Source organism: Saimiri boliviensis, chromosome 8 (assembly GCF_048565385.1).
Source record: "Saimiri boliviensis isolate mSaiBol1 chromosome 8, mSaiBol1.pri, whole genome shotgun sequence".
Lineage (NCBI taxonomy): Eukaryota > Metazoa > Chordata > Mammalia > Primates > Cebidae > Saimiri > Saimiri boliviensis.
The window spans coordinates 107036939-107063781 of NC_133456.1; the positions used below are offsets into that span (position 1 = coordinate 107036939).

The 26843-nt window shown below is 45.3% G+C and overlaps 1 protein-coding gene across 7 annotated transcripts in view; it reads left to right on the top strand.

Annotated features, from left to right (window-relative positions):
• The window catches only part of FAM107B (family with sequence similarity 107 member B), a 278237-nt gene that overhangs the window by 238397 nt on the left and 12997 nt on the right, over nt 1-26843 (top strand). The window contains exon 1 of one of the 7 annotated variants that reach the window (XM_074405007.1): nt 19412-25883. The exons of the other annotated variants lie outside the window; for them this stretch is intronic. Coding sequence (XP_074261108.1) covers nt 25823-25883 — 61 coding nt within the window. The 5' untranslated portion in view covers nt 19412-25822. Of the gene's footprint in view, nt 1-19411; nt 25884-26843 lie in introns of those variants that run through there. 7 annotated transcript variants of the gene reach the window in all.

The following is a 26843-nucleotide window of genomic DNA, read 5'->3' on the forward strand; positions in this document are numbered from 1 at the left end:
CATTTTAATCAAGAGATTACAGTAGAGCACAGACCCAACCGGGGTGGGTACTTAGTAGGGAGAAATAGAGGCTAGAAATGAAGAGTTGTGCTCCCTACCAGTGAAGAGAGATTTTTGCACCGTGACCAGTTTAGTACAAATAAACCTGTTTATAGGCTGTGTCTTTTCTCCATGCACAATTTATTGAGGTATTTCATCACTTTAACAAATGATAATCGAACATTTAGTATTCCCAGCCCTGTGAAGACCCAGTGAGGTGCAAACCGGAAATGTCCCTGGCCCTCGGGCAGCTAAGTATCTAGAGGGGAGAGGACCAAATAGCACACATTGGTCTGGCAATAAATTAAACAATTAGAGATGGTGAGAGCTGGGAAACAAGCTTAGGACAGAGATTGACCGTGGAGGGACCGGTTTCGGATCAGTGATCCAGGAAGGTGACATTCAAGTACAACGGAGAAGGTGGGGAAGAGCCAGGGGTCCGGCGAAGTGTGGGAAGGGGGCTGGCTTGCGGGGGCGTGCCCCAGGTAGGGACATCGTGTGCACCAAGACATGCAGCCCAGGAAGACTTCGGTGCATTCCAGGAATGAAGGCAGGCCTGTGTGGCTAAGGCGGGGAGAGACTGGCACGAGTCGTGAGAAGCAGGCCCAGGTCAGATCAGGTCGGGAGTGAGGGCTGCTGCCAGGACATCGGAGAAGCTATTGAGAGGCCCTGCAGTCCCATTCGGAGAAGGTCCATTCTTAGTGCATTTTCCTGCTTTGACCCTTTTCTATTCAATAACGAAGACATGGATACTGTATTTATTTTAGCGACAAAACTATCTGTGTATTTTTGAGAAGTGAGCACAGGTCTGAACGTCAGAAGCACTGCTGAGGTGGCCTTCTTCTTTTTGTTTTTTTGAGACAGAGTCTCGTTCTGTTGCCAAGTTGGAGTGCAGTGGCGCAATCTGGGCTCACTGCAACCTTCACCTCTCGGGTTCAAGCCATTCTCCTGCCTCAGCCTCCCAAGTAGCTGGGATTACAGGCATGCACCCCCACGCCCAGCTAATTTTTGTATTTTTAGTAGAGACAGGGTTTCACCATGTTGGCCAGGATGGTATTGATCTCCTGACCTCGTGATCCACCCGCCTCAGTCTCCCAAAGTGCTGGGATTACAGGTGTGAGCCACTGCGCCCGGCTGAGGTGACCTTCTAAATCTTCGCCTGCTGTTCCATTGCAGGATGCCTTGTGAAGCGAGGTATGGCCTGTGGCCCACACGGGCCAGGGAGACCTCGAGTGAGGGGCAGTTGCGCGGGGCACACAGTAGGTGTTAGTCAAGTCTAGAGGTTACGCATGGCTTTGTTTCGTCCAGAGCAGAGAGCTCTCCTTAGGTTGGTTTCGTGACAAATGCGAATATTATGGCCTGGCCTGATATCTGGCATGTTGAGTGCTGACTGGTGTATTTCCTTTTTCAACCAGAGAATCCTGGCCAAGCCCCGAACAGTCCAGAAACCCTAAGATCAGCATTTCTAGATCTTCTATGCATTTGGGAGGAGTCACCTTCGATGACTTTATCAATTGAAAATTTCTGACATCAAATTACTGGCCTTTCAATCAGTCAGTTCTGATGACAGGAAGGACCAGGGCTCTGGAAAGTCACTTTAAGCCAATCATTATTAGTCAAATAGTGCTGTTATTTATATTGAGTATTGAGAAGGGAATGTAATGCTGTGTGACCACAGTGTGCCTTCTCTCTGTGCTGGGTCACCTGCAAGCCCTGAAGGCCCCAGACAGCAGCACACAGGGATTCCTATGGATCAGAGGCCTCCTAGGGCTCACGTGGTTATTCTGCATTATACCTGCAGACAGGTAAAATCAGATTTCTCATGTCTTCCCTTTTGGGGGTTGGGTGTGTGGGTCTGAAAGGCCTGTCATGCTTGGCCTGACTGCACTGTCCAGTGTGGTAGGTACGTGTGTGTGTGTGTGTGTGTGTGTGTGTGTGTGTGTGTGTGTGAAGGAAGTCTGCCGGTTTAGCGTTGGCCTGTCCTGACTGGTGAGACCTCTGATCGCCTAGGCTGGGGCTCAGGTGAGGACTTTTTGACGTTGAGGGGTGAACTTGCTTTCTGAAGGCACAGAGCCTCCCGGGTGGCAGAGCAAGGACTGGGCCTGAAATTTCTGCTGTTTAGATCTGTGCTCATTGACAAAGCCATGATGTTTAATTGCAGAGAAAATGGTGCAGCAGCAGATGCAGTGAGGAAACAAAGAATGCCCAGTTTTTCCAAGTCACTGAAGCGAATCTTTTTATCTCTGCGGTGAACATTTTAAGAGAAAACAAAATGTGTTTCTTGCTAATCGGGTGGAAACAACTTATTTAAAGAAACTAAGAGTGAGCAAAATAAAAGTAGAGTAAAGACAGAAGTAACATGTTTAGAATACTTTGGTAATCAGGCATTATATTATGTCAGTGGGAGTACGATTCCAAGTTCATAATGTCATCACAACTTAATTAAAATACTAGATGTAAGTCCGCGTTTGTTAGATATTATTTAATCCAGTAGTTTTATAATCACTGATTTTTTTTTTCCTTGAGGTAAAAAAACATTGTATCTCTTCAGATTATTAAACAACCTTAAAATAACAATGTCCTGTTTCCCGAACATTTATAAATTCAATTTATATCATGTAGGCTTATTGGCACTTTTCTCCAAGTCAAGATTATGACTTTGGTTATAAATTCCTCTGGTTTCAAAAAGTAGTGATTTCTTAATAACTTGGGAGGTAGTTTTGATAACAATCAGTTGTATATTTATAAGGTAAAACAAGGAGCTCAACTGCTTATGACTGATCTGAGCAGGCAGTGTTGTGTACTGTGCTGTGACAGTTAATGCTTTAGGCCTGACAATTACAGGTGACTCGTTACACCATCGGAGCTTGCATGCTCACAGTTGTTCTATGCTTGTTTTAAAAAACGCCGGATTCAGTCCTCAGGTGATGGTGCATCATTGGCCTGTCTTTCATCCACTTGGTTAAATGAACTTTTGGTTGATGTACTTCAGTTAACTTCAGTGACCACCCATCGCTGCTTCGTGTTGACCCGCTTTTTCAGTAGAGGATCGAAGGGGATAGCATTTGTCAACTACTGTACATAGGAAAGAAAGGGACCGTGTAACCCTGTTTTGAAAAATTCTGTTGAAACTTACTAGCTGCTTAGTACTGGTACTTCCTGTTTCCAAAACCAGTGTTTATGCAATGCCACACTCCATTGTGAGATTGTTTATTGCCTTTAGCAGCACTCCTGGCATGGAGACCCCGCCCCTCATTTATGCGAGATCTCCAGGTTACAACTGGCCCAATCCATTCCACACCAGCAGTACCAGCCTTTATCCCTCTCTGCCTCCCTTCTGTTGGGTGACAAAGACCTTGTTGGGTGAATACGTTTCGTCTAGTGACTGTTCCAGCACATTCCTCCTTCCCGGTCTGAGTCCCGGCCCTTATGGCTCTCCGCCTGCCATTGTCTTGGCTTTGAATTAAGCCTGGCACCTTTGCCCTGTCTGCGCAATGCTAGCACCCACCTCCCTTCCTTTAGTAAACATACTCATGATGGGTGTCAGTTTCTCATGCCTGCAGCACTGTGAACTAGGTCCTGCTGCCGTAAAGTCGGTGGAAAGTATTCATGGGGAAGGTGTGTTTGTCAGGTCAGGCAGTGGGAAGGCAGGGGAAAAAGAGATAAAGAAAAAAAACCCTGTTTCCAACTCTCTGAAGAGGCGAGGCCAGCTAACCTGAGATGCCTGTGATGAGGTGAGTCCATGTGTACTATACATTAATTACCTATTATATGTGCATGGTAATGAGCTTCTTAGGATGGGCCAGAGGCGTCAATCCATGCAGCAAGCCTGGGAGATGAAGACAAGGAAAAACGGGCTCTGAAAGCCACCGGACCCCCTTCGAATGGCTTTAAGACAAGTCAGCCTGCATTTGAAGCCTGGCCCTCCCATTGTTAATTGTATGAATTTCAGCAAGTTTCTTAGCCTCTCTGGCCCTCAACCTACCTGAGAGTGTTGTAAAAAGTCACTGAGATAATGGCGGTTAGGACTGCCCAGCTCAAAGCTAATATTAGTTGAGTGATTATTGTCCTTGTTTTTGTTGCTGAACTAGGAGTAGCTGATACAGGGCAGAGCCGGGCTGAGTTTCTCAGAGTCTAAAGCTCGGGCTCCTTCTTCGAGTCATACTGTTACCATTGCCTTGTCTCTTTTGGTCAGGAAGAAAAGTACCTCACTTCTTAGTGTCTCCCCTACTGTTTTTGCCCAGTTTCCTGTGTGTTGGGGTTAAATGGCCCTTGACTCTCTGGTTCCTGGTGCCAGGGACTGGCAAACTTTCTTCTACCCATTGTTAGTTTGAGCTAAGGGTGGGGGATTTTGTTCAGCTGCTTAGAATATTATATAGATAGAATTATTGTTTTGCCATTAAGAAACCTATTAACTGACTTTCACTGCTTTTTTTTTTTTTTTTAAATGAAGGAAAATGCAGTTGAAGCTAATTTCATTTGACTTGTGGATAAACTGTTGGAACTGCCTTACAAAGTATGTTAATAAGTGGGGGGAAATGGACAGTTTCAGTCATCTTTATCCCTCAGCTTTCATCATGATGTAGGGAAAAAACATACTCACTGTGAACAAATAGAATTATTGAAGTCATCTTTAATTTGTATTCCTTTCCTCATTCACATACAGGTAAAAAGATTTGAGATTATTTTTTAACAATTGGAGAAGGGTAGTTTAGAGATTAGGGGGAGGAGAAGATGATGTCTTACTATCAGTAATACTAATCCAGATAAAACTGTTTAAATGTTTCCCATTTGGAAGGGATCCTGAAAGGTGGTGTACAGGAGCTTACCCAAATGTACATTTCTGTTGGACGTTTTCGTGTGCTTTCACTAGTCTTAAGAGAGCTGCTAATTTATTGTGGCAAGTTTTAAGTAAGTGAATTAGGGCAGGATTTTTCAAGCTGCTGGGCAGTCTGTTAATGGGTCATAAAATTAGTTTAGTGGGTCACAACAAGCATTACAACAAAGTGAAATAATGAACCCTTTTTTTTTTTTTTTTAAATAAAGTCTTATTCTGTCATCCAGGCTGGAGTACAGTGTCGAGAATTTGGCTCACTGCTACCCTTCCACCTCCCGAGTTCAAGCGATTCTCGTGCCTCAGCCTCCTGAGTAGCTGGGATTATGAGTGTGTAGCTGGTGAATTTTTGTATTTTTAGTAGTAATAGGGTTTTTCTATGTTGCCCAGGCTGGTCTTGAACTCCTGGCCTCAAGTAATCCATCCACCTCAGCTTCCCAAAATGCTGGGATTATAGGTGTGAGCTACCATGCCTGGCCAAAATAATGAACTTACCAGAGTATACAACATGTCGTAAAGGCAAGTATTTCTCCTGGAAAGCTTGACTTCATTTTTTCATTGTGGGGTGTGTTGGGGTATTGGGCCATTGTATATAAATAAAGTGGGTTACAGACAGAAAAATTTGAAAGCCTCTGATCTGGAATATTTTAGAAAGTTTATCAGACTTTTGTTTTTTTGAGACCGAGTTTTGTTCTGTTGCCCAGGCTGGAGTGCAGTGGTGCAATCTTGGCTCACTGCAACCTCCGCCTCCTGGGTTCAAGCAAGTCTTAGGCCACAGTCTCCTGAGTAGCTGGGACTATAGGAATGTGCCACCACACCTGGCTAAGTTTTTGTATTTTTAGTAGAGATGGAGTTTCACTGTGTTAACCAGGATGGTCTTGATCTCCTGACCTCATGATCTGCCCACTTCGGCCTTCCAAAGTACTGGGATTACAGGCGTGAGCCACCGCACCTGGCCCAGAGTTCTTTGGAGCAAGTCTAATTGTGTGTAGGAGGAAGTGCTTATAACAGAGTCTTTCTTAGCTATATTTTCATCACCATTGAGTGTATTGACCATGACCGTTTTCAGGGTTTAGGACTTTGGTCATCACAGTGACAACGTTTTGCAACATATTCCTTCCTTCCATGGTTCCCCACTAAGATCTTCCCAAGCATCATTCCTAGGGGGGAGAGTCACACAGCCAAGCCAGTTGTCACAGGCACAATTACACAGAGTAGATGTGACCACACAGACTGTCCTTTTCAGATTAAAAATATTTTGTTTCTCTAAGGCTGTCATTTTTCTTTTCTCTACACTAAAAACAATAGTTCGAGATCCTTTACAATAGAACTGCACTGTATGGCACGGAAGGCAGGTCTCTGAGAGGCTAAATGTGTGGCAGAAGCAGACAAGAGGCACAGTCCAACCTCTGTAGGGCTGAAATATGAAAAACTAGTGTCACAGGCCATGAAGAAGGCTCCAAAGGTTAAGTAACATTTGCCCAAACAATACTTACCACCAAGAAGGCACTGCCACCTGGGAGACAGTGGTTGTAGTGGGAGGCTGAGTGAGACTCTGTCTCATAAATAAATAAATAACATTACTTGAACATAGAATTGGGGAGAATTTGATAAAGCCAGAAAGGTACAAATAGGGACTGTTGTTGAGACTGGCATTTCAGTAGATGACGCTATAGAAGGAGAAAAAGAGATTCCTTAACATTGGTGATAATACAGTTATCAGGTATAACAATTTTTAGTAATAGTGATACAGAGATTTTTTCCCCCAGAGCTAATGTATTTTGTAACTGGAAAATAAGGTTTATGTCTTCAATTCTAAAGATTCATAGATGAAATTAGGAAAATAATGTCCTTTCTAATTAACATGTCCTGTGTACCATTGTATTTATGTATTTTCTACTATAAACCGAATTTTAAAATCTTGGAAAAAGTATACTCACAAATACTTCAAATCTTACTCAGTTTGGCGTTTGTAAGGTTATCAGCTGGGCATAGTGGCTCATGCCTGTAATCCAAGCACTTTGGGAGGCCAAGGCAGACAGATCACCTGATCTCAGGAGTTCAAGACCAGCCTGGCCGATACGGTGAAACCCCATCTCTTTTAAAAATATAAAAACCGGGCATGGTGGTTGCCTGTAGTCCCAGCTACTCAGGAGGCTAAGGCAGGAGAATTGCTTGAACCTGGGAGGCAGAGGTTGTAGTGAGCCGAAATTGTGCCACTGCACTGCAGCCTGGATGACAGAGCAAGACTCATTAAAAAAAAAAAAAAAAAAAAAATTATAAACCAAGATTTAGAGGGTTGCTTTTGGATTTTGTTCTTTCAACCCTGAATTGCCTTGGAAAACTTTTAAAGAATTGTCTCATTTTTCACAGCCTTTGTGCTGCATTTTAAGTACTCAATCCATTTAAGAAGGTAAAACTATCCTACTGTAATTAAGCTTTTCAGGTTTTTTTTTTTTTTGGCATAAAGGAAGTAGTTAGCTATGATACATCTGTGGTTTCTTGCTAGAGAATTATTTTATAATTGTTCCTGCAGAAATAATTAATGATTTGCTTTACTTCCAGCTGTCAGTAAAAGTTTTCATTATGAATATGTTGACATGTCCTTTGTCCTTGTCCTTTTCATTTAAAGTAACCAGTAGCTGCTATTTATGTAAATTTTAAAAAGATACTGTTAAAAAAGTTCTGACCTTTGTGATAAGAGCTGTGAGGGAAGTCAAAGCTGATGGCATGCTGGGTTCTTGGGTAATGAATTCTGTTGCAACAAAAGAAATGAAAGCATGACAGCTTGGGTCACTTCAGGGAAAGAAGCAGGGTTCTCCACTTCATGTGGACTTAGAATCAGGTAGAGCATTTACTTAAGGGTTCCCATGGCACCCTATTCTGTTCTTTCCCTGAGTCATTATTGCTGCTGTGGGATTTAAATCTCTCGATAATGGGCTGGGTCCGGTGACTCACGCCTGTAATCCTAGCACTTTGGGAGGCTGAGGTGGGCAGATCACCTGAGGCCAGGAGTTCAAGACCTACAAGCCTGGCCAACATGGTGAAACCCGTCTCTACTAAAATATAAAAATTAGCCAGGTATGATGGTGGGTGCCTGTAATTCCAGTTACTTGGGAGGTTGAGACAGGAGAATCACTTGAACCCGGGAGATGGTGGTTGCAGTGAGCGGAGATCACACCATTGCATTCCAGCCTTGGCAGCTGAGCAAGACTGTCTCAAAAAATAAATAAAATAGGCCGGGCGCGGTGGCTCAAGCTTGTAATCCCAGCACTTTGGGAGGCCGAGGCGGGTGGATCACGAGGTCGAGAGATCGAGACCATCCTGGTCAACATGGTGAAACCCCGTCTCTACTAAAAATACAAAAAATTAGCTGGGCATGGTGGCACATGCCTGTAATCCCAGCTACTCAGGAGGCTGAGGCAGGAGAATTGCCTGAACCCAGGAGGCGGAGGTTGCGGTGAGCCGAGATCGCGCCATTGCAATCCAGCCTGGGTAACAAGAGCGAAACTCCATCTCAAAAAAAATAAAATAAAATAAAATAAAATAAAAATCTCTCGATGATGTGTTGAGACTCTGGGGAAACATTACTTGACCATAAAATTATTAGGTAGTAACAGACTTGATTGCAATGCAATGAATTGCCAGCGTGAGTAATTTGATGGAGGATGTATTGGTTCTTGGGGCAAAAGTCCTCATGCCAGACAACCAAGGACTAGAGCGGCAGACTCTGGGGTAGATGGTGGTGGTTCTCACAGACGTGTAGTGGGAGGAGGAGTGACTGGTAAGGCTTTGTTTTGAGAGAGACAGAGAGAGAATTGACTTGAGGATGGAAGCTACAAAGTAAACACGAGATTATTGCAGTCGTCTTAAATGATCCTTAAAAGCATCCTGTTTGAGTCAAGATGAATCGGACCACTTCACTTCTGTACGATCTGGATTATGACTGATGTCTCTGTTCCTCATCACTAAAATGAAATAATATTTCTCCAAGGCCTCTTTTAACTCTAGAATTACATGAATTTTTGAAATGTTGAATATTTTCTAAACAACTTCCTTTCCATTCCCGTAAGAAAAAAGGTTGTTATGCTCTGTAGACCTTGAGGCACCCGATGTCTGTCTGGGTATTTACCGGTGAGCTCTTTGTTTTTAGGCTTTCATCGTTCTGTGTTCCTTGTTTGCCAAGGAGGATGCTGTCATTTTCCCATTCTGCTTTTAAGTTTTCCTGTGTCTGTTACTGTCTGTACAGGTAGTGAAAGGCTTCAGCTGACTCCTGTGGGGAGATGAGTTTCTGGTTGGATGTGCTGTGATGGGGTGACCCAGCTCACTGGTGATGGTGAGTGAGCGGTCTCATGCAGCCAGGGTTGCCTTGCTTTTGTTTACTCGTGACTCGGCAAGGCAGCCTGTGGGAAAATGGCAAGGCCTGGTGTCTTGGAACCACAATCCTCCAGAGGGAGTTGCATTAATGTGCAGAGTTGAATCAGAGAAGGTTCAGAATTGGTGTAGTTTATTGCCTTATTCCAGTACCCATGGTCACTACAAATGTGTTTACATTTCAACTTTTGCCAAAGCCCCCTTAGTTTAAAAGGGAGGCTTCACGTAAATGGATCTCATCTTTGTTACTTATTGAAGCTTTCATTATAGATGCTGTGAGTACTCAGCATTTCTAAGAAACTCCCATTGCTCTTGTTTCCCTTTCAGCTTGGAGCTGGGGTCCAGCGTAGCTAAATGAGGGGCCTGGCTTTGCCCCTTGTCGGGAGGATGGCCTGCCTTTGAAGGCAGCTGAATTTTGTATGTGTCTTAGTCTCTTCAGGCCACCATGACAGATATCATAGACAGTGGCTTAAACAATAGATGTTTATTTCCTCACACTTGTGGAGGCTGGAAGCCCCAGATCATGGTGCCAGCAGATTGGGTTCCTGGCTTGCCGACAGCCATCTTCTCACTGTGCCCTCACATGGTATTGGGGCTGGAGAGTGCAGGGAGAGAGACTGAGAAAGAAAGAGTTCTGGTCTCCTTTTTTATAAGGACACGGATCCCATCATGTGGGCTGTAGCCTCATGACCTCATCTAAACCTAATTATCTTCCAAAGGTCCTGCCTACAAATACGGTCACTTCGGGGGTTAGGGTTTGAACATACGAATTTTGGGGAGACCCAGCATTCAGTCGGTAACAAACATTGTGTGTGCGCTGCGCGGGCACGTGTCTCTGTAGATCCGGGGGGCTGGGCTCAAATTTGCATTCCCCCCACCCTTTGCGCGGGACTGGTCATGTGACCCTGTTCTGGCCAATGAGGTGGGGGGAGGAAGTCCCGGGGGCTTCTGGGAGTGCCTTCCCTGCCAGCAGGAGCGCTGCCTGTCTCCCTCGCCTGTGTGCCTGGGGCGGCTGAGGCAGGGCTAGGAGAACAGCCCAGGTCCCTCCTGCCAAGGCTGAAGCCGCCCTGGGCTAACTCTAGCCTTCTCCTGTGAGCTGCAGAGGAGCCCCGCGCTTCCTGCTACTTGCAGCCAGGTGCTGTTACCTGTGCCCCACGCATCCTCAGGGACCCGGGCACAGGGCACGCGTGCCTTCCCTCCAGCTGGTGGGAGGTGCAGTCGGAAGAGCGTATGGTCCCTGAGGCCCCCCTGTGCCTCCCCCTGCACCCCGGGGTGTCCCTATTTGCGGTTGTTGACCCTTGGGTGCGCCTGTCGCGTCTGCTCTCTTCTCCAGGCTGGGAGCGCCTGGACCCCGTCTCGCTCCCCTCTCGATCTTTAGGCCCACCCTGTGGTCCCCCGTAGGAAACATAGTGACCTAGTGAACGGTTCAGTCACCCAGCCAGTGCTCCGGGTCCTGGTCTTGCTGACAGCGGTTGGTTGGCTCCTGTCTTGATTTTGGTGTCCTCTCTAAGAAGCCTACTTGGTCGTTCGCAGAAAGCCCACGAGGTGGCCGGAAGAAAGGGACGTGGGAAAACAGACTATAATTAAAAGGGCCTGGGCCATGGAAATAGCTGTTCTCTAGGGTTTGGTTAGAGACAGACAGTCCTCCAAAGACCCAGACAGAGATGTGTCCCAATCCTCACGCTCAGTTTTCATTGTGGAAGCAGAAATCAAGTAAGAGCCAGCTTAAATTCTTTTAATTATGGAACATTCTAAGCATCCAGAAAAAACACATCATTGTCACCATTGTTTCTGGCATTAAGGTCTCTTTTCTCTTTTTAAGAGTGAAAAATGAAGTTTTCCAGACAAACACTTAACTAATTCAGTATGTCAAAAGTGGAAAATACAGGCTGAACATCCCAAATCCAAAACTTTTTGAGCGCTGACATGCGGCTCAGAGGAAGTGCTTACTGAAGCATTTTAGATTGTAGACATTCAGAAATATTCCAAACATTTGGAAATATTCTAAAATCCGAAAAGCTTTGAAATCCGAGGCATTTCTGGTGTTTTGGACAAGGGATGCTCAACTTGTAGTAAGTGAGTGGTTGGAAGTTAGAACATAATCATCCGTAGAAACAAACCTCTTTGACCCACAACTTGGCCAATGTACAGAGATTTGAGATGAAAAGCTTACAAAATGATAGGATGACTGGTTGTGATTTTAACAGTAAGGAAACAAACCCAGAGAAGTGAAGTCAGGATTTAGGTTTGTGGACCTTTTATTTAGGGTACTTTCTACTCTGCCATACATTCCTAGTTACTTCTGACAACAGTGTCGAATTTCATCAGCCAGAAACCACTACGAACACAACGTGTGGTTATATGGAAGTTGGTCAGCCAGGGCCAGTGTACCCACAAAACTCCTGGGATTATTTTGGAAAGGCAGACTTGGGGTTGTGCTTGTACTAAGTGATTTGAAGGCAGAATTAGGGAATTGGGGCCAGAACTGGGTTGGAGGTGGCCAGTAGGCAGGGATGATTCAGTGATTGGGTATCCTAACAATTTTTATCTAGATCTAGGAGGGAGGGGATTAAAGTGGAGTTAGAGTGTCCACTTCAGTAAAGACTTTGCAGTCATATGTGTTGGTGAGAAAAGGGGGCATGTGGTTATTTTCGTGGTAGTACTGTGGGCATGTCTGTGTCCTTTTTTGAGCATTCGTTATGTTCTGATGGGAATGTTGGGGCTGGTTTAGTGGTCGGTAGGGTTGAATTTAATTTGTTCACCAACTTAATTTCATTCTAAATGCAGATGCTGGAGGAATTGGAGGTTTTAATAGGAGCAAGATGAAGTGGTAAATAGAGATTTAGAGGATGTCTAAAAAACTGTCTGAGCAGTCACTTTTTTAAACATTGTAGCTACTCAGTGGTAATACTGCAAATTAAAAAAGACAAATGGTTAGTTTTCTCTTACCTCGAGAAGCTTTAAAAATCATCATAATGACTTTGTACCGAATTTTGATAGACTGTAGAAGCAGATAAAACTGTCGGGCTGTTATTAAAGTGTACTTATAATTGGAATATATTTTTATAGTCTTCAAAAATGCCATCCAGTTACTGATCAAGAGGTACCGTGAATGGTGGTGTTACTGACAGTGCCAAGCTTCGGACTGCTTTTGTAAATTTCCTAAATTCCTTGTCCACATTTTCCACTGATCTGGGGGTGTTTTGGCACTGTGTTGGATAGTGAAGAGTGGCCCGGGTTCCGATCTTGGTCCTAGTCTGAGCTGTGCCACCGTGTGGTCCAGAATGTCTTTGTCACTCTCTGAACTTAGTCATTTCATCTCTCTGGGCCTCAGTTTCCTCATCTGTCATAATGAGGAAGTTGATCACATGGTCTCTGTGTCCCTTCTAAAGTTTCTGTCATTAAGTCTGTTTGAAGATAGAGTCTGTTCTTTTGGAAATACTAGTTTGTTTGGCCAGTTGGGCCAGGTCATAAACATTATGGAATTATTATTCAGCTCATGAAGACAGGAATGTCCGAGGGCTTTGAAAGCTTGTCCAGCAGGAAATTTTTCCTTCCTCTCAGGAATGATTAGGCCTAAATCAACCATCTTCTTAGTCCTTCCCCTTTGTAGTTTCCTGAGATGAATGACTGAGGTGTTTTCTCCTCAGAAAATAACATAGTAGAAAAATACGAAGGGAGACTTTTTATTCAGGAACTTGCAGTTTAGGAATTAAGTGTGATAACTTAATTTTGCTGATTTTAATTTTGGGACCATAAAAATCACATAATGTAAATATTTAAGGATTCTGTTAAATACAAATTTTGAAATCACGCCAAAACCAAAAAAAGGAAAATAAGTCAGTCAAAAGTTGTTATCATTTTAAAGCTGATGGCCAGGTGGTTTGGAAACTGTCTGGGATTCTGCATGGAAACTGTGTATGGGATTCCTCCATTCTAGCAGGCAACAAATGCCTTTTGTGTTTAGTCAGTATCATGCTGCATGCTGTTGCTGATAGCGTTCTAATTTTTGCTTACATGCGCTGGTATTTAATGTACACTTAGATCTAAATATCTTTTTTTAGCCTTCAAAGATGTCAACCAGGTATTCATCAAGAGGTATGTTAATGGGGATGTTGGTGATAGTGCCCAAGATACCCCCGACCCCCAGATCAGTAGCTTTGTGGCAGAAGTGCTAAACCACTATGAAGATGATCAGGCAGCAGTGCGATGCATCCTGCCATTAATTTAGCAGAAAGAGCACAGAGCAGGCATCCAAATAGGAGGGTTAATATAGAGAGGCGCTGTAGCAAAGTGATTCAGAGCATGGACTCTGGAGCTAGCTGCGTGATGCTGACACTTAATTAGCTTTGTGGATTTAGGCAAGTCACCTAGCCTCTCTGGGCCTTAATTTCCCCATCTGTCCAATGGAATAAATTCAGTGTCTACCGCAAAGGTTATATGACACTTAGCAAACCTGAAAACACAGGTTGCCAGGCCCATCCCCCAGAGACCCTGATTGACTGCATCTCAGGTATTTGTGTTTAACCAATTCCATGGTGGTGCTCATGCTTCGGAGCCTGGGATGACAGTGAGGGTCGCATGCTGTGTGTTTGTACACACAGACATACATGTAGGCATTTAGTTTAAATAAAATGCCTACTGTTTGGAACCTGATGTTTTTCTCCTATTTAGTGCATTGTGAATATTTTCCCTTTCATTATTTATTCTAATAATAGATGATTTTAAGCTGCATTGTATTCCTTATTAGATATTTAAATGATTTCTGTTTTTTCCACTATGATAGATCATGCTGGAATAAATATTATTCTGTATACACTCGTCTACATCTCTGTTGGTCTCTTTAGTGTAAATTCCTAGAAGTGGAATTACCAGGTTCAAGGGTGTGTTCATGATAAGGCCTTTTGCTACATATTGCCAACATATTCTTCAGAACGAGAGTAGCAGAAATTTATCTTCTTATAATTAGTCTATGAGAGTAGATGCTGGTTTTCTAAATGTAAGGGAATAAGGAGAAAACTTCATCATTAACTTTTTTCATGTTTATTTGGGCTTTGGTGGGAGTAGGCAAGAAAAATATCCGTGGATTTATAGAGTAAGCAAAGATATGTCAGGAAAAACTAGTGAGGAATAATAGGGCTGAACTGTGGCTCAATTTCAGGGGAGTTTCTGGGATTCAGACTTGAATTAATTGAATGATGCTCTAATGTATACTTGGTATCGGTGATTTTATGCAAAGAAGAAAAAACATTGGCTTCTTTTTATTTATCACATATGATATGGGTAACATTGCTGCTAGTTCAGGGGTCTTGATTTTTTAAAAATGTGTTTCTTGACTGTGGTAGCTGGGAGCCCCAGGACTGAGACTTTTGTTTAAATAACATCTGTTCCTCTCTGCCTTCCTGTGTGGGCCTCTCTAACCCTGGGCCAAGGAGTTGAAGCTTTCCTTGGGGTGCTTGGAGCAAGGGTGGGTGCAGCTTGGGAAATTCAGCATCAGTACCTAAAAACTTAAAGTAGGCTTCATGTAGAGAAGTCAGTGATTCTTAGGAACAGGGGTAAGTGTGAGTGGAGGCCAAGGTGGGGCCCTGCGCAGGTCAGTCAGGCCCTCAAGGTGGGACAAGAGCTGTGGAGCCCTTGGTTATAAGCCTGTGTGGTGAAGACCAGCAGGTAAGCCAAACTATTCTTTATTATTAGAACATTTCACTAATAAGGGATCTCAAGGGTCATCTGGCACAGTCTTCTCTTTTTGCAGATAAGGAAGCTAAGAATTTAGTATTTCAGTTCAGCTTTACCGTATAATAAGTTTTTTTTTTTTTTTTTTTAAAGTTTTTAGGACCAGTTAGCAAACAGAATTGGCTACTTTTTATTTCCTTTTTCTGGAAGAGCTGAACTTTGGAGAGTTAGGGCTGCATGATGGACGGGAGAAGTGGGAAGGACACAATGCAGTCACGAGTGAGGGTGGCCTGTGGTCTCTTGTTCGGCCTGGGGAACGGGCTGATTTCAACTCCTTCTGCACTGCTCCTGAACTGGTTTTCTTCTTGGAATTCAAAAAAGTGTTTTCTTCTTTTCCTTTTAGCAAAGAAGCACATATGACAGTTATTCCTTTTAAAGAGCAACAGCTCCCCTGACTATAAGCTGTGCCTTTTACCACTGGATGACACTGTTAGACCACAGAACATTCTTCACTGGTAAAATCAAGAGTTCTTGAATTTCAGATTTCATCAAGCTACTTTACATAGGAGAAAGAAACTCCAAATCACTTAATAGTCATCTATCAAATGTTATTTGATAAGTGTAATTTATCAGTTTTAAGGCCAATGAGTTTAAGGTAATCAGTTATTAAATAAATCCATTAATTGGGCAGGATTTCAATTGCCTAAAAGTTTTTGCAGATTACTGTGCTGCATATTAAAGAACTACTAATTATTTCATGGGACTATTTATGTAAGCCAATGTACTAATGTATCTATTTCCCACCAGAGAAAAGTCTAAGTTACCTTTCTTTGGCAAAAGACTCACTGTTCATACACAGCAATTAATGTTACAGATTTTTAGTGAGGATTTTTTTGAGCCATCTTATTGAAGAGGAAGCAAGTGTGTTGATTAGAGAGATGGGTATTTGTTTCTCTGTACTGGTATGTGTTAAGAATGTATGTCTCACTAGTTCTGATGTCTTTCAAAATCAAAGGCAGAGAACTGGTGCAAAGCATGGGTTGACTCTATTTTTGGCTCCTTTTGGAAATCTGATGTCTGCCCTTCTGAGCATAACTTGAGCATTATCTGGTCAATTTCAGCTGACCACTAAGTGTGATTGATATGTTTCTGAGGATAGGAAATGAGTGCAAGTGAGTGACTTTAGTATCCTAGGAAAGGTATTAATGGAGTCCTGCAGGAATGTAAAGGGGAAGCACTGAGAAGGAGCCAGGGAAGATTTGGTGGAGTGAGTCCCTCCATTTGGATGCTCTAAGCTGCCCATGTTATCCTTTTCATTTGATACTTTTTTTTTGGGGGGCAATGGAGTGTTGTTGCATTGTCCAGGCTGGAGTGAAATGGTGCGATCTCAGCTCACTGCAACCTCTGCCTCCTGGGTTCAAGTGATTCTTGTGCCTCAGCCTCCTGAGTAGCTGGGACTACATTTGTTTTTTTTTAAATTTGAGATGGAGTCTCACTGCATTGCCCAGGCTGGAGTGAAGTGGTGTAATCTCAGCTCATGCAACTTCTGCCTCCTGAGTGCAAGCAATTCTCATGCCTCAGCCTCTCCCAAGTAGCTGGGACTACAGCTGGGACAGGGAGAAGGGTGGTCCATGCCTGGCTTATTTTTTTAAAAAACATTTATTTATTTATTTATTTATTTATTTTTTAGTAGAGACGGAGTTTTACCTTGTTGGCCAGGCTGGTCTCAAACTTGAGCCTGACCTCAAGCGATCTGCCTGCCTCAGCCTCCCGAGGTGCTGGGATTACAGGTGTGAGCCACCATGCCTGGCCCATTCAGTGCATTTTAATAAGGTGCATACAGTGTGACATACAGCCTGGGGCTGGGAGAGGCAATGACCAGAGATTTGCGGGCCTCTGGAGGTCAGCCAGAGGCACAAGGAGTTGGTTGCTCCAGCTTTCTCCTAGCTCTTCTGTGTCTGCCAGTCACTGTGTGGCCACTGCTACTTTGTATGGCTTATGTACAAGTCATCATGCCAGAGCAGAGGGGAGAGGATGGAAGTCACTCAGAGGTCTTTTCCCTTCTGCAGAGATTTACTTCTGTGTCCTTCAAGGGGAGACAACATGGAAACGTGGGAAATTAGCTCACAGGGCGGGGAAGTGCCTGGGACAAGGGGCGTCCAGTGTGGTCTTCTATAGCAGTTCAAACCAGAGGAGATCTCCCCGGAGGAGAGGCCCGGGGAAGATGGGGGAGGCAGGTTGTGAGCTGGTCTTTGCAAGGTGCCTGGAGTTTTACTGGCTGGGGGCAGGGATTTCTGCCCAAGAGGAAATTGGGAGCAGAGGTGGAGATGGGAATGCGCATGGGCTCAGTGTGTACTGGTTGACTAGAGTTGATGCCAGAAAGTTAAGAACCACACATGTGAAAAGGTAATTGAGGACTCGCTGGAGAAGTTTGAGGCCACGGAAGGCCAAGCGGTTTAGCATCCTCTCCTGAGGTGACAACTGATGCTCGGCTTGGCGGCCCTGATCTGATTAAATGAGTTAGCTCATTGGATTTGACTGAGGATGCAGCTGGATTAGAGGGAAAGGCAGCCGGGGGTGGAGGGGAGGGGCGGGGGATGGAGGCCATGGAGAAGCCAATTCCCAGGATGAGAGAAGAATGACAGGTGATAGGGACGATTTTCAGATGCGTTTACGGAAGGAAACTGACGGTTGATCCTGTACTCAGGGTTGAAACCTGTGTGACAGGACCTTTGGGAAAAATAAGGAAGTTAAGGGAAGATGGCAAGGGATTATTTCTCGGTGGAGGAATGGTGTGTGTGGTGTCTTCTTTGTTGCTTTTGAAAAACAACAGCTCCAACTCAAATTTGCCTTGGATGACTTCTGCTACAGTGTAAGCCTGAGGGGTGGGGTTGGCTATGCCTGAGTGTCCTCTCCAGCATCTGGGCAGTGTGGGGCACCTCGGAGCCTTCAGTAAATGGCGAGTCAGGTCGAGTTCAACTCGACGCTTGTTGATCCTGAGGTGAACATTCCAGATCGAAGTTGGAATTTCAGAGTCAGAGCTCGGGAAGACAGGAATGATCTTCATACACGCTTTAGAAACAGCTCACATAGCAGAAGGGGTAAAGGTGTGTGGCGTCTCCAGAGGCATGATTGAGAGAAGAGGACAGGGCTGTGGCCCTCTGCGAGGACTGCTGGTGGCACTAAAGGGAGGGAAGAGGAAGCGTGGGCAGAAAGCTGGGGCAGACGGGGGGAGGGTGGTCCAGAGCTGCCTCTGCATCAGCAAGGAGAGGGACACCAGCCCCAGACCCAGGAGAGTGTCACCAAAGGAGGGAGCCCTGGATTGCCTGAGGGAAGCCCCCCGTATTGGACTGTCAGGCAGATAGAAACATGCTGCTTGCTGTGAATATTTAAAGAATGACATTTGTTTTCTGTGAGTGACCACGGATCACAGCTGTTGAGACAGACCTTGAGGACCAGAAGCACAGGTACTTCTTACTAGAAAAAGCACCTGACAGGCCAAGGGACACTGCCAGCCCCTAGGTAGCAGTCAGTCTGGGGAGCATTAGCCAAGGCCCTTCTCAGAGTGAAGTTTCTCTAGAATAGTTCTCAGGCCCAGCCATTGTCCTGGGAATAAGCCCAAATGCACTTGTTTGGTTGATAAACATTCTGCTTTTGGGCTTCAGATGGGACTGACTAGGCTGGGACATCCAGAACTGCAGAGTAGAGCTGGCTCTGGCTGTGTGTCACCTCCATATGGTGGAGATGGTGGGCATCTGGTTGCCCTCGTTTCTCACATAGATGTGCTGCTGTCGGCTGAGCCTCGGGGACATTCTTCCCTCCCATCACGAACTACTCACAGGATGAGGGTGGTTCTGCAGCCTGCCAGGGAATTCCAGAATCTGTGCAGGAGTGGAGGAAGTGAATGTGCGGGGTTTATGTCTTACCTAGGACTTTCAACTGAGTGAAGAAAATCACCAAGGATCAGCCTCTTGCCAAGACAAGGGGCTGTTGTAGTTGGCTGTGGGCTCTTGAAGGATTTTATTCACCTCTTAAACCATTTTTACCTCCTCCCCTGAGCCAGGGATTTATTGAATCTTTATTTATTTTATATTAGTTTTCTTCTATCTAGAGACTTCTGTTCTCACACTCTAGAGTGTTTTTGTTATTGTTTTCATTTTCTGTCTTATTTTGTCTTCAATCTTTTCTAAGTTTGTTTGACTATCCAACTTTCTGGCAAAACTAGATGAGGCAAGAACTGCTTTTTTTTTTTTTTTTTTTTTTTTTTTTTTTTTTTTTTGAGACGGAGTTTCGCTCTTGTTACCCAGGCTGGAGTGCAATGGCGCGATCTCGGCTCACCGCAACCTCCGCCTCCTGGGCTCAGGCAATTCTCCTACCTCAGCCTCCTGAGTAGCTGGGATTACAGGCACTCACCACCACGCCCAGCTAGTTTTTTTGTATTTTTAGTAGAGACGGGGTTTCACCATGTTGACCAGGATGGTCTCGATCTTTCGACCTCGTGATCCACCCGCCTCAGCCTCCCAAAGTGCTGGGATTACAGGCTTGAGCCACCGCGCCCGGCCTGTTTTTTTAACTTTGGCTTTGATCATGATGTATTTGGACAGTATAGAAAATGCCTCTTTTTAACCAAGATTCAGGCTTTGGGGAGGTAGAAGGCAGAAGAAATTTAGTTGCAGGAGGGATTTGCTAGTTTCCATGGAAAGCAAGCCAAACTCATTGGTTGACCATTAGCCTTACTTTCTTCTGACAGCAGCTGGGTCTTGGGTGCCCAGCTTTGGTACAAACCTTTCTGAGATCCTGCTCCAGTCCTTGTCTTTCTTCCACAACACTTTCTCCCTCCCTGTCCCCTCTTTGTTATCCTTCCCGGTCCACATTGGAAAAATGAACAGAGGCCAAGATTGAGTTCATCCTCCTTCTTCCTTGTCTTAAACTAGTGTAATTGTGGTCTACGGTCATTCACTTTTATGTTGCTGGAGCATTAGGTAACGGAGAGTTAGAGTCATGAATTAGTTTGTTGGGACTGTTTGCCCACTTTGTTGGGCATCTGCCATGTGGCCAAGTACTGTGGATGGTAGATATTTTCTATGAGTTTTCACGAATGCTTAGACCAACTGTGCACATGCACATATACTGGCTCTCATTTCCACTTGAGAAAATCAAGACTCAGCTTAAACTATTTTATAAAATCACGTAACTGATGAGTAACCTAACCAGGGATTCTAGTCCAAAGTGGGTGGTCTTCAGGCCTGATGCTTTTTTCCCATGATGCTGTATAACTTCCCATGGACAGTACACAGTTAAAGGTGGATGAATAACAGAATTGTCAGAATGCAGCCGCAACCTAGTGACTCTGGACAGTAATTTTAATAGCTATGGAACATGTACTCTTTGTGGGCATGCAAAAAAGTGTACTGATTGGGGGTGAATTTTCAGAGGGAACACACCTGTGTCACAAGAATCTGTATTTTCCAGAAACGATCTTATCCAGACCCTGGAAGCCCCATTTTTATTGCCATTTATCCACTCCCCAAATAACCATTATCCTGACACCTAATGTCAAAGGTTGGTTTTCAAAGGCTGGTTTTGCCTGGTTTTGAACATTATGTACATGGACTTTTTCCACGAAATGTGTCTTTCCTGCCTCCCATCTCACTTTAGTGTCGTCCTTTGCAAAACGTTTTCTGTTTGAGATGATTAAGCTGTGATATTAGAAGGCTTCTGAAGTCCTGTTAGAGACAGGAAATCATTCTGTTAAAGTCAAGCCTGGTTACTCCATCTGTCATCGCAGCCCATGGAATGCTTAAGAGCTTCCTTTTGGAATCACACAGACTCAAGGTCAGATCTTGGTCCTGCCCTTGGCAGCTGGGTAACCTTGGGCAGCAGTGACAGTGTTACTGTTACTAATTTATTCTCATTCTTTACCAGTGACAGTGCTAATAGCAGGTGACCTGTGTTGAAGGCTTACTGTATTGCAGGCACTGTGTTTGGTGCGTTTCTTATTTGCTCTTTATAGCAGCCCTGTGAGACCTGCCACTCCTGTTTTATTGCTGTGGTTGTTGAACTGGCGAGGGCTTTTACCCAAGATCATACTTAAAGTAAGTGAAGAAGCTGGAACGCAGATGCAAGCAGCCCCACCCAAACCTATGCTCTTGAAGCTGTCAGCCTCATTCGGAGACTGGAAAGTCATGACCCCCACCTCATGGGCCATGTGAGGACCAAATGATGGGGGAAGCTTGCAAATATCACCCAGGTCACATGTACACCAATTCCAAGATGGATGCCTTTTGCCACATCTCTCTGAATGGCCAGATGGTTTTGGGGTGTGCTTTGACCACAGTGCAAGAGGGCAGGGCGGGCATGGCTGCTCTGCTCTGGCTGTCCTAAGGAAAGCAGATCTGCCATTCTGGCTCTGGACCCCTGATTAGTTGAGCAGCTGTCGCCACCTACTGGTCACTCCCCACTCCCTTGGGCCAGCTTCTGGTGGATCTTGGCAGATGTCCTGTCTGTCAGCTGTTTCTTGCCCTCCTTAGTCCTCACTCCCTCCTCCTCTACCATTTTCTAAACATAAAATATGTGCCTGATTTGTAGAAATACATTTTTGGGGGATGAAAAAACTGATGAGAAAATGAATTTGATACTTTCCCAAGAGCATCACTGTTGGGCATTTGTCCAGCAGCATATTGGCGGCAAAGTTCTTGAGTTCGTTCTTGTTTTAAATGACCGTCCTGGGAAGCCACAGGGGACTGTCCTGCAGCCATAGTGGAGCCTGGCAGAGTATGAAACAGTAACATTTCTGCACTTACGCAGATGACTCTGGTGGGATGTTGTTTTTAAGTGTTGGTGGTCACAGAAGTCCTCTGGGCCCTTGTCTGTTACCTTTGAGTTCTTTGATGCCACTGTCTCCTGGTCTAAGGTGGAATTTTTAGATTTGCCTTAGTGCCAGGCAAGTCAGGGATTTGTCAGATGAAACCAACTGCCCTTTGGAAAAAATTCTGACTGGAACTCAGGCTCCTGCCTGTCTGGGAACTGTGGGTGCTGAGAGAGATGCTTTGGATCTAAGAGGCGTTTTTCCCTTTTCAAGCTGACCCAGCCTGGAGTCTGCCGCCTCCAACTTATGTAACATGGGCTTCTCAGGGAATTGACGGTGGGTTGCCAGAATCTTATAGACAGCTTAGGAAACAGATTCTCCAAAAATATCTTGGAATTACTTTTAACTTTCCAGAAGTTGTGGCAGTTTAAAAGTTTGTTTCACTTTGGTTGGTGGTAGCACACCTGTAAACTGTACATGTCGTCATGTGCCAAGAGATTGTTTTAAAAACGATTCAAATATTAGTGCTTCTAGATAGAATTAGGCCTTAAATATTTAGGTAAATATGAAAATTAGCATAATCTCTAAATTCTGACCTGACATTGAAATCTTATAGGATTAGGTTTTGAATCTATTTTATCTGTTTGGTGTAGAACTGTGCAGACGTGGAGCCAGAGCAGTCTGCCGGGCGAGCCAGCTGCGGTCTCTGTTCGTTTTATCAGCCCAGTTGTGAAAGTTTTCCGAGCGAATGGTAATTCACCTCTGGAAAGCAGTCAACAGAAGTACCTGGGATGGCCAGAGAGCTGGGCCCAGAGTGAAATTTGGAAAGAGAAAAACATGAAAAGCAAAGACTCCAAATCAATCCATAAGGAGGGGACTTCCTTACCCTCGGGGTAGTACAGTTGAATAATGACGTCCATGTGTTGCTTAGTGGAAATTAAAGGTAGAATTCTCATCAGGCAGCGTTTTTCAGTGCATGGTGTGTCTGTCTAGAACGCAATTCTCTGTTACTATTCAATAGCTTAAAAATCTACCTCCGTTCAGAACAGCATGAGAGGTCCTTGTCATCAGGCCCCTTTTCTTGCCGTACTCTGAATAACTGGAGCCATTCAGAACTTCATGTAGCACCTTGGCAGGGTGATGGACAGAGCTTTTTATACTTTCCAGAAGCTTCTTACGGTGGTTGCATGAATGGGTCCAAGAACCACTGAATGTTATCAGTGAGAAAATCTGTGGGTCACTCTGTTGAACTGACATTTTTGAATAAATCAAAGCCTAGAGAAGCAGAGCTTCCTATACGGAGTTCCCCAGGCCCCTAAACGGAATATGTAACGTTGGTGGTCACATACTTGGGCCTCTGATAGCTTCTTTTTACTGAGTTCTCATGTTTGTACCAGGGATTTTAGAGAGCCCTTGCATACACATTTTACTCAATTCTTACAACATTTATTTTACACGTAGGAGAACTGGGGGTCAGGGAAGTTAAGCTTTGTTCAAGATCTCAAACCAGTTTTATTTCTCCTTCACTGAGCTGGTCCTGGTTTTCCTTAATTGACTTGCTACGTTTAAAGTAAATGACCTTGATTGAATAAGTTACTTGACCAATGAGGTGACTGCGGCAAGGTTATCATGATGTTTATTTCTAGAAACCGTGTCGGGTGTCAGTGGTAACATTTGCTTGCAAAGTACTTGGACCTCCAGACATTTCCACCACATCTTTAACTCTCAGGCTCCTGGGTTTCTTGATGCTCAGTGTGGAAACCTACCTGGCCACTCAACCCTGCTTTCTGCACTAGGCCGGTGGCTGTGGAATCCAGATGGCTCATGGGCGCCCTCTGTCGTTAGCCCATGCCTTTGCTACTTCATTTAAGTCATATTTACTGAACAAGTGCAAGGGGTCAAAGGAATAGGAACATAAACCAGACATGCTCTTTGCAGTGAAGACAGGGTAAGATTTATATCTACGTGGCTGTGATACAAGGTGACGATCGACGAATACTTAGGAAAAGAGAGCAAAGAACATTCCATAGAATATGGGAAGGCGTCAGGCAGATGTGGCGTTTACTTGGATCTGCAGGATGCGTGAGTTTGGCTTCGTGGAGATCTAGGGCTGTGGTGGGAAAAGGCTCAGCATGCCTTCTGAGGGAGCCCTGCTGCTGTAAGATGCGGGCGAGGAAGGCGGGGTGTGAGGACGTAGGGAGCAAGAGTGTTTGTTTCAGTTTGATTCGAAGATAGGATTCGTGAGATGCAAGCATTTCCTTATACCAGAGTTGTATTTCCAGCATTGGTAGCAGTGAGTTAGCTGGCTGGCAGAGGGAAGAGAGTTGTGGAAAAAGTCACCGTGATGGTTATTGTGTGCTCGTCACAGCTGCAGGGTGGGGCATCGCTGAGAAGCAGCTGGAACCCCGATCCCACATGGTTCTCCACCACCACTGCCCAGAGTACAGAGACTCAGGGATGGGGTTGCTCCAGGCCCGCTCACCCCCTTGTTACTAAACGACCATTTCCCAGCCCCCGGTGCGGCCTGTACATGAGGAGCTGCAGGGACCCTGCTGCCTGTTCCGAGGCCAGGCTTAGGTCTCCATGCTTAACTCAGACTGAGGGGCTTCTGTGCCCGCTTTCCCAGCTCCAGCTGTGAAGAAGGACAAACCAGTGAAAAAGAAGGAAGATGTTTGCCCGTGTTGACAGCATATACATACACTTAAACATGCTGTCCCACGGAAAAACGTGCTGCTCCTGGGCTGGAATGCTAAATGCCTTACACACACCTCTGTGCAGGACACCTCTGTGGCTGAGAAGTCCACCACAGTGCTCCCCTTCTGCACCTGCTCCCAGCGCCTGTGTCTCTCTAATAGGAGACAGGCTCAGCCTCCCCACACTGGTCCTATGGGAGAAGAAAGACTTCCAAGCAACTAAATCTAAAGAGAAGTCAGAAAAAAGTCCCAAGAGGGGCCTGTTTCCTGGACTCAGAACTAGAGCCGTTCTGTGCTACATGCTGGAAGCCCAACCTCCCTCCTGGCAGCAAGGCCCACGGCATGTTTGTATTCCAACCCTGAGTTTTAGGAAAGACTGGGAGTGGGCATCTTATGCTGTTTCTAGTTGTGGGAGTAGTGGGAGTGGAGGGACAGAGGAAGAGGGGATGGAAAGAGGAGGGCGGGCAAAGCCTGAGACCATGGGGGCCGGTCAGTCGGGTAAAGGAGAGTGAGCCGCCTGGGCTTGAGTGCTGACTGCTCCTGCCTTGCTGTCACCACTTCCAGGTCGATCAGGCATCTCAGACTCAGCATGACCCAGATGGACTTGTTCTTTTAGCCGCCCGTCGTGGCAACTCGAGCCTTCTGGTTGCTCAGGCCAGAAACCTCTGAGTCATGCTTGATGCCTCTGTGCTTGTCACGCCTCGCGTCCAGTCCTTCAGGAGGTCCCAGAGACTTCACCTTTAAAATATATCTTGAATCAGGCTCTCCGCCCACCTGTGCTACGGTTGTGCGGGTCTGAAGCATCTCTCACCTGGATGACCCTTGCAGCTACCATCTTGACTCCCTGCCTGCCTGCCTTCAGCCCATTCTAAATCTAGGAGCTGGAGTAATCTTTGAACCTGTGAGTCAGATCTCGTCATTTATCTGCTCAAAACCTGGAAATGCCTTCCCATGGCCCTCAGGGTGACGACCAGAGTGCTGGCACTGCTGGCACAGGCCTTCAAGTACCCACACTCTCTGTCCTCAGCATCCCTCCCTCCCCTGCAACCACCCAGGCTGCTTTGCCATTCCTCATCCCCACCAGTCGCCCTCCTGCCCCGTGGCCTTTGCACGCCCTCTTCCCGCGCTGCTGATCACCAGCCTGCTCTTCTGGCATGTTCCCTCCAGCTCCTCCCGACTATAATAGCTAGGTCAAGGTCAGAGGCACTTGTCTGTTTGGGCGTGACATCATGGAGATTATCCATGGCGTAGGGCAGAGATACAGAGCCTTTTATGGAAGTGTGCAGCCTTCTTGTCTATAATTAACTAAAATGAAACTGTGGTTGGTTTTTCAGACTCCTGCGGCTGCATAGAGGTGTGTGTAGTGTGCATGTAGGATTTCAGCCTAGGAGATGTTTTTCCATGGGACAGTGCATTGAAGTCAGGCTGGCTGTGATGGGTTCCCTGAGTCACCCTCTGCGAGGTTTGTAATTGTCAATTACGTTCAGATTTCAGGCATTCTTGTTTTTAGAAGATCAATGCAGATAGTGCCTGAGGAGCGTTTGGTGTAATTTATTATCTATGCCTTATTGTTTGATAATTTTGAGCCTTAATCATGTAGTGATACTTAAGATATTTAAACATATGTTGTAGCTACATTATTTTTTAGTTGACTTAGTCTTTGGATTCTCATTCTCTTCATTTTCACATCAACTTTCTAAAGATGTTGCTGTAGTTTGGTGGACAGAGGTAACACCAGGAAGTGCTGGGGGCAGAGTCGTACTTTTCGGCAGGGCGGTGAGCAGGGCAGGCCTCTCTGAGAAGGTGATGCTTGGGGAAAGACCTGGAAGGAAGAGAGCAGGTTGAAACTTAAGGAAGGAGACAGCAGTGTCACAGGCCAGTGAGCACCGCGCTGGGCATGAGAAACCTCTGCCATTGGCGCAGGGTCAGCATTGATGTGTTTGTAGTACAGGTTGGTTTGCTGAGGCTGAAGGAAGCAATAAAGGGCCTGGGTCTGGTGCCTGTTTACCAACAGGTAAAACAACAAGCACTAAAACGTAGCGAAATCCCAGATTCATTCTGAGCCGGCTTTGAGGACTTAACTTAAACCTGGGAATACAGACTCAGTGTAGACGGAGAATGTGTCTCAAAGGAAGTTATGGGAGGCACTATGGATATACATTTCCTTTCCTTTTCTTTTCTGTTTGGTTTTGTTTGGACAGAGTCTCGGTGTGCTGCCCAGGCTGCAGTGCAGTGGTACAATCTTAGCTCACTGCAGCCTCTGCCTCCAGGTTCAAGCAGTTCTCCTGCCTCAGCCTCCCAAGTAGCTAGGATTACAGGCATGCACCACCACATCTGGCTAATTTTTGTGTTTTTAGTAGAGACAGGGTTTCACCATATTGGCCAGGCTGAACTCTTGGCCTCAAGTGAACTGCCTGCCTCA